The sequence below is a fragment of the Varanus komodoensis genome, unplaced genomic scaffold (assembly GCF_004798865.1).
Source record: "Varanus komodoensis strain SLA01 unplaced genomic scaffold, ASM479886v1 scaffold2, whole genome shotgun sequence".
Classification (NCBI taxonomy): domain Eukaryota; kingdom Metazoa; phylum Chordata; class Lepidosauria; order Squamata; family Varanidae; genus Varanus; species Varanus komodoensis.
Genome location: NW_025335568.1, coordinates 20,236,656 through 20,250,615, shown reverse-complemented (window position 1 = coordinate 20,250,615; position 13,960 = coordinate 20,236,656). Strand labels below are relative to the sequence as shown.

General features: G+C 40.7%; 2 protein-coding genes across 20 annotated transcripts in view; one reads left to right on the top strand and one right to left on the bottom strand.

Annotated features, from left to right (window-relative positions):
• The window catches only part of MANBA (mannosidase beta), a 74,639-nt gene that overhangs the window by 57,361 nt on the left and 3,318 nt on the right, over positions 1 to 13,960 (top strand). For 3 of the 6 annotated variants that reach the window (XM_044428844.1, XM_044428845.1, XM_044428846.1), the window contains 2 exons: positions 1,813 to 2,070; positions 3,223 to 4,248. In XM_044428844.1, the coding sequence (XP_044284779.1) occupies positions 1,813 to 2,070; positions 3,223 to 3,447 (483 nt within the window). In that variant the 3' untranslated portion in view covers positions 3,448 to 4,248. Of the gene's footprint in view, positions 1 to 1,812; positions 2,071 to 3,222; positions 4,249 to 13,960 lie in introns of those variants that run through there. The other 3 variants (XR_006414581.1, XR_006414580.1, XR_006414582.1) reach the window with 2 other exon arrangements.
• Positions 4,534 to 13,960, bottom strand: part of NFKB1 (nuclear factor kappa B subunit 1) — an 84,198-nt gene continuing 74,771 nt past the window's right edge. For 12 of the 14 annotated variants that reach the window (XM_044428831.1, XM_044428839.1, XM_044428836.1 and 9 more), the window contains 5 exons: positions 12,768 to 12,892; positions 9,728 to 9,794; positions 9,221 to 9,393; positions 5,665 to 5,845; positions 4,534 to 5,121 (listed from right to left, as the gene is read on the bottom strand). In XM_044428831.1, coding sequence (XP_044284766.1) covers positions 4,913 to 5,121; positions 5,665 to 5,845; positions 9,221 to 9,393; positions 9,728 to 9,794; positions 12,768 to 12,892 — 755 coding nt within the window. In that variant the 3' untranslated portion in view covers positions 4,534 to 4,912. The remainder of the gene's footprint in view (positions 5,122 to 5,664; positions 5,846 to 9,220; positions 9,394 to 9,727; positions 9,795 to 12,767; positions 12,893 to 13,960) is intronic. The other 2 variants (XM_044428832.1, XM_044428833.1) reach the window with 1 other exon arrangement.

Here is a 13,960-nt window from a genome sequence, read left to right as displayed (position 1 = left end):
TAATAATAATAATAATAATAATAATAATAATAATAATAATAATAAAAATAGAATACATTAAAAATATAAAATGAATTAACAATATAAAATAAGTCACCCATCTTCTCTGGTTGCAGATGGGGCTGGACGCTTTTCAGTTTTCGGTACTCCCATTTGGCCTCTCCAGAACCCCCTGGGTTTCAGTAAATGCATGGCTGTGGTGCACCCACCTCCAGCGACAGGTTATCCAGGTCTTTCCTTACCTGGACAACTGGCTACTGGTTGCTCCATCCCAGAAAGATCTCTTGGGCTTCATCCAGGACTCATGCAATCTCTTGGAGAGACTGGGATTGTGCATTAACGTTGAGAAATCTGTGCTTTTCCCCTCCCAATGGATCCTCTATATTGAAGCAAGGTTCTGTGATCGCACAAGTGTATCTTCCAGTGGGCTGATTTAGTCTCGCAGCTCCAGGTCAAGCCCATCTGGTGCAGCAGGTGCAACAACTCCTGGGATTTATGGCAGGGATGTTTGTTGTTGTCAAATTTGCAAGGCTTTGGATGCAGACACTGCAGCTTTGGCCCATGTGCACCTACTGGCCCCAGTGCAATTTAGTCCAGCCCCATCTGCCAGCTCTGCTCAGTTGAGCCTCTTGTGGTGGACCCACCAACACAATTTGGCAGATGGGGTTGCCTTCACGTCAAAGGTGCCAGATCTGACTCTGACAACGAACACATTGCATCTGCAATTGGGGGACACCCAGTACCAGAGACATGACTTGGAATGTGGATTGATTGGGACCTGAGTGAACATATCACCTGTCTCAAGCTCTTCATGGTCCAGAAAGTGCTGATTGCTTTTCAGCTCCTCCTCAGGGGCAAACATGTTCAGGTTGTCTTGGACAACACTACAGTGGTGTTTGACCTGAACAAACAAGGCAGCATACAGTCTGCATCCCAAAACATGGAGGGAGGGACAGGGCTCCTGCCAAAACGTGCAGCTAGGAAACCCTTCCTGGTAACAGGTGCCACGCAGGCACAGAGCCCCCTATATTTGTGAATGCACAGATGAGCAGTCAAAGAACAGTCAGTTACACGTAAGCAGCCTTACTTTCTCCCCCAGCCCAAATAAGCGTGCAGCCTGTACTTGTATATCCATGTTTGTGTGTGAGAAAGATCAAGAGTGGGTGTCTTACTCCCCACTTCCCATCAACTGCTTTCTCTTTAAACATTTCTTTTTTTAAAAAAATCCCGGTGTTCTGGGAGCAGAGCTCTGACTGCTCTTATTCCTTCTTCTGCATTATGAGAATGCAGAATGGACCCAGCCATACTGCTGATGCTGCACCAAAAACATGAGTCACATTTCAAGATTCAAAAGCAAAAATGCTAAGAACCTCCCTGCTATTTCCATTTTGTTGGCAGCTTAGACTGAAATCCCTCTTTGCAGACAAAAAGAGACAACCCCTAATGGAAACAAACAATACACCCAGTATGGCTAATAGCAAGTTCCACACTTTTTAAAAAGCAAAATGTAAAACTGAATTTGACAAGCTAATGCATTGGTTTACTGTATTAAGGTACAGCTCTATACATATTTAGACAGGAAGACAGGCCTGCAACTCCTAGTATACTCTAGCCATGCTGGAAGTAGCAGACATATTGGCTAAACATGCATGGTAATAGTGCCCTTAATTAGCTTGGCATGATCCTGTCAAAGTTTAGCTCTTTTAAATTGTACTGATTTTAACAGAAGAAATGTGACTTTAACTGAGTTGAGTATTTGGATTTGTTAGCAGAAGGCAAACATTCCTGCTTTGTTTTCACTGTGTCCTACAGGTTGTCCTGTACGATTGGCGTTGGATGGAGCCAGTGTGTACCTTGGCTAAGGAGGGTGTGATCATTAAAGCAGGGAGTGCTGTGCCCATCTATAAGGAGCCGATCAGTGACCTTCTGAAAAGATGTGGAAATTGCACTAGGCAGAGCTGTGTGATCACCTTTTGCCTTGATGGTGAAAACAAGCCCTCCAGTCCAGTGAACTACCACTTCCTGTCTTCACTGAAGGATGCTGTAGGATTACAGAATCCACAGCTTCAGGTAGGCAACAGAATCACTCTGCTTAAGTGGGCATATGTGTTGGTCCTTTTCAAAACAGAGAATTTATTGTAAATGCAGTGGGCTGTCTTTTCTCTTGGAAAAGCTTTTCAAACTAACAAGAATACACGTATGTTCCTGAAAATATTTATTCAGCATTCATGTGATAACTTCTCAAGGAAGCTATAGCCTCTTTAAGCAATTTGTTCTTTTGCTGAATTTGGCATTTTCTATCTTTTCAAATGCAAAGCTACAAATATAAGGGGAAAACTAGTTTAAAAGATACCAATTTGATTGCAGTCTGTACAGCTTTCTTCCATGTGAATTATGGCAGCTTTGCAAGCTCCATTATTTCTGTAGTTTCTATGCACTGGCTACAATGCAACTTCAGTGCTGATAACGTTATGCATCAGAGGCCAAATGTAAGGCCAGTGATAAACCAGTGTATGTATGCATTTCTGCCTGTTATCCTCTTACAAGGAACCCAAGGCAGCTTAGTTGATCCTGCTCCTTTCCATTTTATTCTCACAACAATTCTGTGAGGTGGGGTAGGCTAAGAGTCAGTGAGCTTCATGGCCACTAGATTCCCTATCTCCTGAGTCCCAGTCCAGCATTCAAATGACTACACCACAGTGGTTCATCTCCTTAGGAAACAGAAGCCCAAAAAGGGCAAAAGATTTCAAACTTGATTGTTAATATCATTTATAATCTAAAACTTTATTTAAAACATTTTAAATATTATTAATGAAAATATCTATGCTGACAGTATAAGGATAGGTGAGTTAAACTAAGTACTTAACTGCACTACATATGTATTTGACTCTTTCCCCAGGAAAACATTTCAATTGCCATTTTGCACTGGGAGAGAGGGAAAATATAGATATCTGGATTCCTGAGTTTTTGCCATTCCATCAAAGCTATCCTTTCTGAATTATTCAGAGGGGGAAGTCATGGCAATAAAAAGTGATTTAAAATAGATACAATTGTAGTGAGATGTCTTTTATACGCCATTAGGATTACAGTTGCCTTTTTGTATACAAACTTGCTGTGAGGGTAAATATATATTGCAAAGCACACTGGGTCCTAGGAATTCCATAGCTGCTGCTGCCACCACTGCTGCTGTTATTTTATTAGTAACCTTTTGTCTCTTTTTAGGCTTCCATTTCCCAAGAAGGAGAACAGTTTCAGCTTGTCCTGGAAACAAGAGCCATTGCTCCCTTCGTTTGGTTGGCTGTTGGGAACATCCCAGGAAGGTTCAACAACAATGGCTTTCTTCTCACAGAGAAGCGAAAACTAGTATTGTTTTACCCCTGGGAGGCTACTAGTGTCAAGGAGCTGGAGAAATCACTCAGCTTAACATCACTGGCAGATATTTCCTGAGGAAAACTCTGCAGAAACAGAGAGGGGAAGTCTAATGGAAACAGGAAGCTTTTCCAGGCATGGAACTCAGCAGCTAGTGATTTACAAAATGGGACGATTAAATGGCAGTCTTGTCTAGCTTCTTGTCTGTTTGGAACCCCTTTCTTCAGTGGACTGAGGCCAAGAGCTGATTTGCACATTTTGAAAGTGAGGCTACTTTAAAAGGTTAGATAAACATATTCATATTTTCATGTTCTAAGAGTGCTTCATGAGATCAATGAAATGACATTTGTACAGTATGTGTTTGTTAACTTTCAGTGTCATCCCTCTATATTCCAGAAGTAGAGTTTACATTTCCAAGAAAAGGTTGAGCTGCTCCTGAAGCAGATTGTGAATTCATCTTAATAATCTTCACTTTATAAGGGAATTGGACAGTGGCTGGTGCTATACCCAGCCCATCTAATTTTTGGGCTAGCTCTCTTAATTACTGTTTTAAAAAAACAATGGGGTTACAGTTTTGCCAAAACTCAGGAAAGTGGACCAGGGCTTCCCTTAAAGGACATTTCCCCAAACCTTTGCAATTAGAGCACTGCCACCAACCCACCATGGCACAGTGAAAGTTGACCATCAGCATATAACCTTCCACCTGGTGCCTTCTAGATTGGTCCTGGTGTCAATACTGCTAAAGAGGGCAGGAAAGAGATCCTAAGAATGGCTGTGGTCATTTATAGAAGGCCTTCCCTCTTAGTAGTCAAAACCATCAGTTGACTTTAAATTTATATGTTGTGTAAATCTTGTAAACTTAAGATGTTTTGTAACTCTTGCCAAGGTTTTATACTTCTACCTATGTCTTACCAGTTAAAACAGTGTGCCTATGTAAGAAGCAGGAACAGGTATCAGTACTATTTCTCTCATATTTCAAAACTGTTGTTTTTTTTAAAGACAGGTGGCTTGGCAGTTCAGAACATAAAAATTATCTGTTTTGCTTTTTATTGTAAAAGTAAAATAAAAAACAGGCATTTAAAAAGCATACTTTTTCTTAACAGTAATTCACCCAAACTGAAATATTTACAATAGAATGCCAGTAAAACAGTTTGGGAAAAACAGTTTGAAACTTGAATGATTTTATAGACACCAAATGAAATTTTAAATACACAAACTGAAATATACATTATCTCTTTTTTTGCCAAAAGTATGTATTCTGATCACCTTTTGTTACTTGGTTTTTGAGCTTCACAGCTTTGGACCACCGTCAATGTCTCCTATGTTTCTTTCACCAGATATCAAGAGGTCTAGTTAATTTCCTCTAGGATCAAAGAAAGTTTATTCAGTCCATTCCTGAGCTTTTCATTTTACTGGGAACTGATCAGCGTTTGTTGGAAGGTGCTGTAGATGTAAATTTCAAAGAGCCCTGTTTCTTCTAGTGCATTTTGGATTATTCACTTTCCTTCTCAGCAAAGAACTTTACATAATCATTCCACACCTCTTAAGTGGCTTCAATTTTGCCTTGTAGCGAGTTGTCCTGTCCATAGCTCATGGCCAGTTTCTTAAGTGTTCCTGGTGACTTGCTGGTGAAAGACTCAGAATATGTAAAACTAAGTTTACGAAGGGATATCTCTACACCACTGTCACACATGCTTTCAGTATCTTGGAATTTTAGATTACAGATTTCACCTGGGAGAGGAGAAAGGGAACCTGTGGTATAAAAAACAATATTCAGAGACTTCAAACAATATTTATATGATACAGTAATTTGCCATACTATACAGTATAACCATTAAAATAAGTAGCTCATAGAGTCTCTTTGTTTCTCTCTGTCTCATATCAGTACTCTAACCCTTATTTATTACGACACTTATATCCCATCTTTTCATCTTGCAAGGAACCCAGCGTGGCTTATGTAGTCCTTTTCATCTCCATTTTATCCTTGCAACAACCCTTTTATTACCTTTTTGTTGCTTTCCCTAAAATGCAGTAATGTCAGGCTAAACAAAGGATATAGTTCCAAATCATGAGATTTAACTAGCAGTGTGCTCCTAAGCATCTTATTCAGAAGATTTTCTAAGGCCACACTGGTGGCTTTGCACAGGTAAAAGAATTTTAACCAGAATGTTTCATATTCACATTGAACACTTCAGCCATTCCTGTCATTCTGTCTCTAAAACCACGTCTACCACAAGAAATGAACCTGTCTGCAAACGTTATTGTAGATGTCTGTCTTGCCATAGTCTAATTTACCTGTTTGTGCTGTTATGGGAGAAGAAGGCAATTTGCATAGAGGCTGACTGGCATCTTTTGTCTTCTCTTGACTGGACTGACTTGATGAGATGGATAACGCTTTCTGAATTATCTCAGCAGCCTCTGGGTAATCCATTTCTCTCAAGGCATCAACCAACTCTCTTATTGTACCACCAGAAACCTACACAGAAGTGAAAACAAGGGTGAAGTCATTGAGAAAGAATTCCTTTGTTATTAAGAGCTTCACAACATGATGGCAGTAACTCAACTGTTCTTTGTAATAACCATGTATTTTGTATGAACTAATACCAAGCTTGTATAATTAACAGCAAACCAAACTATCGAAGTCTCACTATAATTTGGGAAAACTGTATAATTGTTCCACATTTCTTCTTACAAATATACCTTCACATAGATACAGCCTCCTTGAGGATGTGGAAGACATTGTTTAATGTTGAAATGTACAAAATCTATTGTTATAGCTTGTTAACCATATGTATAGATTATAGGTTATAGAGGGATTTCTCACATAAAAATGAGTTCTCAAAATAAATGACAATCTAATAATCCTATTCAGCCAAAAAATTAAAAGACGCTTGCTCCTGCGGAGGAAAGCTGTGGCAAATCTAGACAGCATACTAAAAAGCAGAGACATCACCCTGCCAACAAAAGTACATATAGTCAAGGCTATGGTTTTCCCAGTTGCAATGTATGGCTGTGAAAGCTGGACCGTAAGGAAGGCTGAGCGCCGAAGAACTGAGGCCTTTGAATTGTGGTGCTGGAGGAGACTCCTGCGAGTCCCTTGCACCGCAAGGTGATCAAACCGGTCAGTCCTAGAGGAGATCAACCCTGACTGCTCTTTAGAAGGCCAGATCCTGAAGATGAAACTCAAATACTTTGGCCACCTAATGAGAAGGAAGGACTCCCTGGAGAAGAGCCTAATGCTGGGAACAATAGATGGCAAAAGAAGAAGGACGGCAGAGGATGAGGTGGCTGGATGGAGTCACTGAAGCAGTTGGCGTGAGCCTGGGTGGACTCTGGAGGATGGTGGAGGACAGGAAGGCCTGGAGGAATGTTGTCCATGGGGTCGCGATGGGTTGGACACAACTTCGCAACTAACAGCAATAATCTTAACATTGGTAGGATCACTCATACATCTTCTTGCTGGGGCTTGTCCTTAACATCATGCTGCCAGAAAGGACCAAAAGGTTTTGATTGCTCCAGTCCAAGGCCATGCAGTTAGCAGTATGAACAGGCAGGGCTCTCATTTGTTTCAGAGCAGGGAAGAGACTCCAGCATGCGTAGACAATGCACATACGGTCTCCCTCTGTACTAAAGTGAATAGGAAAGCTCTTGCAGGCAGAGCCCCCTTAAGAGCCTCTGACACAAGGAAGAGCTTGCATTATCTTACTGAATGTAGTCTGAAAATATCTGAAGCAGCCATCCACCTCTGTTGAAATAATTTTTTTCTTACTGCGTAACAGAAATTAAAACCCAAACCACATCATTAAAAAAGGTACATAACATTTTTTTAACAAAATGTAAAAAGTTCCACAGTGCTGTATGTATATTACATATCTCTATTGTGTTAGCATGTAATAGAACACAGTACAATTATGCCATATAATTATTATATGTCAATAAAAGAACCCCAAATTTCTATAGATTTATTCATTTATAAATTAAATCTCGAGGGCAAAACTGAAAGTTTTTTTAAAAAATTCCTCCACCTATAGTATTATTACAGGTGGCTGTTTTTTTCCAGTCTTCTAGCTGTCAAAAGGGATGGGAAAATCCATTTCCATTGATCTGGTAATTAATTCCAAAAGGTGGATAGGAAATTCGAATTAACAGGTATATTCTTGAATATTAAAGAACTAGATTTAGTCACATTATTACCTCCTCTTAAAAGGAAGCTGTTGAGCATTGCCAAAGCACAGGGAGAAGAGAAGCTTTAGCAGCACTGTACCTCCAACAATTGACTGATTTATTTAAGCCCTTATCAAAAAGATGTGAAAACCAGTATGCTTCAAATATCCATTTTTGTTAAATTAAGCCCAAATCCCTGCATAATAATGAAGTACTCCACTGACTGGGCAAGATGGGGTACTCCAATTATTATTCCATTCTTGGTTAAGACCCTGTGTATCATATTTATTCAATGATAATAAATATTCATAGGCATGAATTGTAGGCTGATGTAACTGTTCCGGCTCAAATCAATACTTCCAATAACACAGGCAGCTTTGAAACTGTTAAAGCAGGCAGACCAAACCTGTATTTTAACAAAGCTTAAACTGCATATATTGCTACACTGCTGTCACTGGCATCACAAAGCAGAAATGGGCAGAAAATTATTGTCAGCACCGACAAGCTGATTCAAAGAAAAAATTAGCTGTCCGCCCAAGTCTGCCAACCAAATATTGTCTTGCCAATTTTAAAATATGTTTTTCCCATAATTTTGTGTAAAAATATGTCAAACTGAACTGACATGAAAAAATATAACACAGCTTTCCAACTGCTACAACTAGAGGTGTTGCATTATCTATTTTGGTGCAATGAGAACCCAATGCAATCCTCTTGGGAAAAATATTGAGAAAAGAATAATCCAGAACTGACCAGGGAGAGGAATCTAAGTGGAAAGACTAAAGTCTACTGCATGTCAGCAAATAGGCTTGATGGTGTAAGGAAAGGCTGGGCAATCCAAAACTGCTCCCTCTGAAATCTGCTCCCTCTGCATCCTTTTCATGGGTATTTGTAATGGAACAGAACCCCATAAAAATTTACAAAACAAAATAATAAGCTTCTGGAAATACTTGCCAGATATAAAAAAGGAATACCACGAAAAATATAAACATTTTACATTTACATTTTACATAAATTGCAATCAGTTTAAGCCTATTGACCCTGCCCCATAGGCTTAACTTTATAGATGCTCATCTGTCAATGTCCCTTGAGATCTCATTAATCAGAGGACCTTCATTAGTGTGATGTCCTCAAATATACTGGACTAGAACTCCGGTACCTTGTTATAATAACCCATGGTTAATGACAAATGCTGGTGGGGGATAATATGAGTTATAGTCCAGCAGATTTAGGTGGTGGTAGAGCAGGGTCTCCAACCTTCTAGGGTCAGTGGGCGTGTCTAGAGTTTGATAGTGTTGTGGGCACGCTCATCAAATGGCTGCTCTGCTCATTCACAAAATGGTTGTCATAGTGACAAACAATACTCATGTCGCAGAAGTTAATCTGGTGAGACTAGAAGAATAACTTGCCCAAGAACTTAAGTGGAAGAGAGAGGTGGGATCTGAGCTCCCAGATACAAAACCACTTTTTTGAACCTAAATATGTATGGTGTTGGATGGCAGCACTTGCTTCTCCTAATAGCAAACCAGCCTCTCAGTTTTTAACATTTCAATTTTTAAAATCTTTAGAAATTAATCAGGAGAAGCAGAGAGCCTGCAGCCAAGAGTGGTATCTATATTAGATACCACAGATGTAGAGTAAAGCAAGGTACCAGATTAGCACACCCTAGCAAGGTTGTTAATAGAGTTACCTCATAATTATCCAGTAGAGTTTTGGGTGGAGAAGGACTCAACCGGAAGGCATTGTTTAGTATCCCAAGGCCCAGCTTTTGTGCCAACATGGACCAATTTTTGTTCAGATCAGGCACCTCAAGTAACTTGTAAAGTTGTAGTTTAACATCCTCGTTCAACTCTTTTATATTTCCTGGAAAATGGTGAGAAATAAACCTCTTTACAGTTGTAGTTATAGATATTACTCTTCTGTGAATTTACTCAACATTCATTATATTTTCAAACTTTCACTCAAGCGGAAGCATGTACCTGTAATAAGTTGGACTGCATGAAAACTTGCACCTCAATTATTCAAAATACTCCTGACAAAGCAACCTGCAATCCAAACCTCTGTTCCTTTGGGCAGATAATGAATGCCCTACCGTAAACTAGCTGCACAGTAATACCAAGCAAACTGGCCAACATGCATGCTGGAGGAGAAAGCAAGATCAGCACCATGGTGGTTTTATTTTTTAATACATTCTTACCTTGAGCCAGTAAGTCACTGGATGCCACCTTTGACTTGGAGGGTTTGCCATTCAAGATGTCATACACCTGTTGAGAAGAAGAATTAGCTAAGAAAAATTCTTGCTTCTAGAGAAAAAAATCACTTTCATCCTGTGCTTTTAGATTTCAAACTTGCTATTTATATAGCACAATTCCCTGCTTCAGATGTAATGCTAAACCATAATTTGGTACTACAGGTGTGATCTTTGGACAGCCTCAGGATCTCACTCTCCCCGCCCCGCCCCCAACTGTCCTCTTCCAGTGCAACTGAAAAGAAAAACTGTAAGCATGAGAACATAAAGAGTGTAAGAAAAGCCATGGCAGATCAAACCAAAGGTCCAACTAGTCTAGGACTCCATACACATGGTGGCAAACCAGCTGCCCAGGATCGCTCTAGCAGGATGGGTGCAAGACCTCCTCCTACCTAAGCTTTTCAGCAATCATTTGCACATTATCAGTAAGGATAGTAGCCACTGACCGCCTCCTCCCTCATGAATCTGTCCAATCCCCTTTTAAAGCTATCCAGATTGGTGGCCATCACCAATTTCTTGGCAGCAAATTCCATAGTTTAACTGTATGCTGAAGAAATGCTTCCTTTTATCAGTACTAAACCTCCCACCCATCAGCTTCATGGGATGACCCCAGGAAAAAAGTCTCTCTCTCTCTCTCTCTCTCTCTCTCTCTCTCTCTCTCTCTCTCTCTCTCTCTCTCTCTCTCTCCCTCTCTCTCTCTCTCCCTCTCTCTCTCCCCCCTCTCTCTCTCTCTCTCTCTCTCTCTCTCTCTCTCTCTCTCTCTCTCTACCTTCTCCACACCATGTATTATTTTAAACACCTCTATCATGTCTCTGTTGTTCTAAGCTGAACAGTCCCAATTGTTGTAGCTGCTTCTCATAGGGGAGCTGCCCAAGCCCCTCAATCATCTTTGTTGCCCTGCTTTGCACCTTTTCCAACTCAACAATGTCCTCTGGTATGGTGACTGGAACTGAACACATATTCAAAGGGTGGTCATACCAAGGATTTGTATAAAGATTTGCATTTGTTTTTTATTGAGTGAGTCAGAAGGGGCCTCCCGGGCCATCTAGTCTGACCCCTGGCTCCAGCCGGCTCCGCTCACGACATGCCCACCATGTGCATGTCCAGCCTATCTTTGAACACCCTCACTGATGGGGCCTCAATGACCTCTTGTGGAAGCCCATTCCACACCTTCAGGGTCCTAACTCTCAGCAAGTGGTTCCTGGCATCTAAATGGAACCTTGGTTCCCTGAACTTTGCTCCATTGGAATGCGTCCTGCAGGGGAGAACAGGCCTCTACCCATCTCTGTGTGACATCCCCTCACATACCTGTATATCACCAACATATCCCCTCTGAGTCTCCTCTTCTCCAGGCTGGAGACCCAGTTTCCTGTCTCGTCTCATACGGCATCCACTGCAAACCGGCCACCAGCCTTGTGGCCCTATGCTGCACTGACTCCAACCTTGCTATATCCTTTCTGTAATGAGGGGCTCAAAACTGAGCACAATACTCCAGTTGCAGGCGCTCCAGAGTCATAGAGAGTGGTACTAATACCTCTCTCGATCTATGCAACCAAGGATGGCGTTCGCCCTCTTGACCACCGCATCACACTGCTGACTCATGTTTAGCCTGCAGTCAACCAGTACCCCGAGGTCCCTTTCACAAGTGCTGCTCTCCAGCCACTTGTCCCCTAACCAGTACTTATGACACCTATTCCTATGTCCCAAGTGCAAGACCTTGCACTTATCCACATTGAACACCATCCTGTTGTCTTCTGCCCACTTCCATAGTCTGTCCAGATCCTTTTGCATACCTGCTCCTCAGTTGTGACCACTGCCCTAGTTTTAGTATTGTCTGCGGATTTGATCAGCAGACTGTTCACCCCTTCTTCCATGTCATTTATGAAAAGATTAAACAAGATCAGTCCCAGGACTGAGCCCTGGGGGACCCCGCTTGTCACTGGCTGCCATCTCGATGATTCACCACTAATGTATAAGCATCTCCTGTCATGTACCCACAGACTGCTGTTAACATTAAGAGATCTAGTCTTAATGGCACCCTAATCATTTTTATATAAGAACAAACAAGGATAAACTCTTTTAAAGCTAACTGTAGTTTGTGGAAACAGCAGGATCAAGCTGTAGTTTCTGATCATGGATTGTTTATTAACCATAGTTTAACTACAGCCAGCCTTTGTGGGACCTAACAAACCACAGCTATTTTTTTGAAACAAATTTTAAAATGAAGAACTCTAAAAATCCTTCATGAGCCTTTTGTGGCAGATACAAACAAACAAAAATATAACAGTTTGTATTTTGGCCCTATTTGTATTTGTCCTCAGTGGTCTGAAAAGGCTGTGGTCACAGAGTGAGCCAATCTGGTTAATCAAAAAGAGAAGCATTGCCTTATGATAGCTTGAATTGTGAGCTTGACATTTCATGCGCTGTTCAGTTACTTTATTTAACATACTGTAATTGCTCAATTTGGATTTCTGCAGAATTTGGGGGATTTTAGAAAGGACAGGGAGTACAGTGGCAAAAGAGAAAGAGGTATGAGGCTGGGAACACATAGTCAGGACTGGATATGTGCTGCCATGTTTTTATGTGAACATGCCCACAGTTCCACACACACATGTACATGTCGGCTAGAAAATCTCAGCATAAGGGACCAATGTAGCCCTGTTTCTTCCCTGGCTTTCTCTTAAGGTATAAATCACAGTGCTCCAGCCATTACTAATGAGAAGGAGTTAGTACGTAGTACATATTTTCATGATACACATCTACATATCCCTCTCTCACACACAAACTAGAATCAAAATGGATTGTGGGCAGGAGTAACTTGGAAGTTGAGTCCATGTGGAAGAGAGGGACATCTGGACAGACAAGTGCCAGGTGCATGGGCTTCCTGTAGAGGCTAATGTAGTTTGAACTGTATCTGAAAAAGAAAAAAATCCTAAAGAGTCCAATCTATATGCTTAAACTTTCAAATGCAGTGTTCAGGATCACTTGCCTCCCAGCTGGTTGCCATGTCCAAAGGTGTTGTTCCAGGTACAATGCCTTCATCTTCGCCATCTTTGTCTGCCATTTCTTCTTGCTCAAACAATGGTTCAAAGTTCTCAATGTGGGGATCTGCACCTGTGCAGTTACGTGAAGCACAATGAAGAAAGAACGTAACATCTTTGAACATCTTCATCACAGTAGACCTTTCTAATCTATTACTCAGAGAATGAAAACCCTAAATAAATCCAGGTCATTGGAGTGGCTTCTTTTTCCTTTGATCTCTCCTCACTTTTAACCTAACCAGCACACTGATAGAGACAGGGCATTATGTGCTCCTTTGGCAAAGTCTAAAAAGCAATATCTGGTATGTATTTAAACCAACAAGAGTTCTACAAGGCATGTAGACTAGTATGATCTTGATATCCAAGCTCTGGCCAGTATAGATTGATAGAGTATGCTTTCCCTTTAGAATTTGTATTTTTAGGTATGCTACAGGTAATATTTTAAATATTAGTCTCCAAGTGCCTTAGGGCATGTACACTGAATTATTACCTGAAGAAAAATGAATTCTCCACTGGATAATCTGTATGAAATCATGTGACATATGCCCATCATGTTAAAAACACTCCAAGCTTTTGTTCATAAAAGATAGTCATATATGGAACTCACTAGAATAGTGACATTGAGTCTAAAAAGACCCTATCTTTCCTCAGAAGGGGATGCATATAATATTATACTGCATAGTTCATCACCATTAGAAAGAGTATTTGTTCTGGAGAAAAGGCTCCCTTTTCTTTAGGCTTTTTTCTGTTTCTATATTAATCTTTACAACTTTCCAATTTTATCTCCTATATGAGCACATGCCTGTCTTTAAGAACTTAATGCTCACTTATGTTTGTTTAAATAGACTCCATGAATGTTGCTCTTTCACCAGTGTTTGGCCAGTAGGGGGTGCTCAAATGTTACACAGTGGTCAAATCCACTATAATGTACAATTAATTTATACTAATTTATGTTTGTGGTGCTGAGGCCTCAGGCACCGATTGGCTGAGATAGTCAGTCAAAGTACTAAGCATTTTGCAGTCCAGCTTCTGGGATGGAAAGGAATCTGAATGAATTGACTGGGATCAGAAGAAACCTAAAGGGTTTTTGCTTGAAGCAAAGGACAAGATAGCTGCTCTTCCACCACATTAACAAACCGCC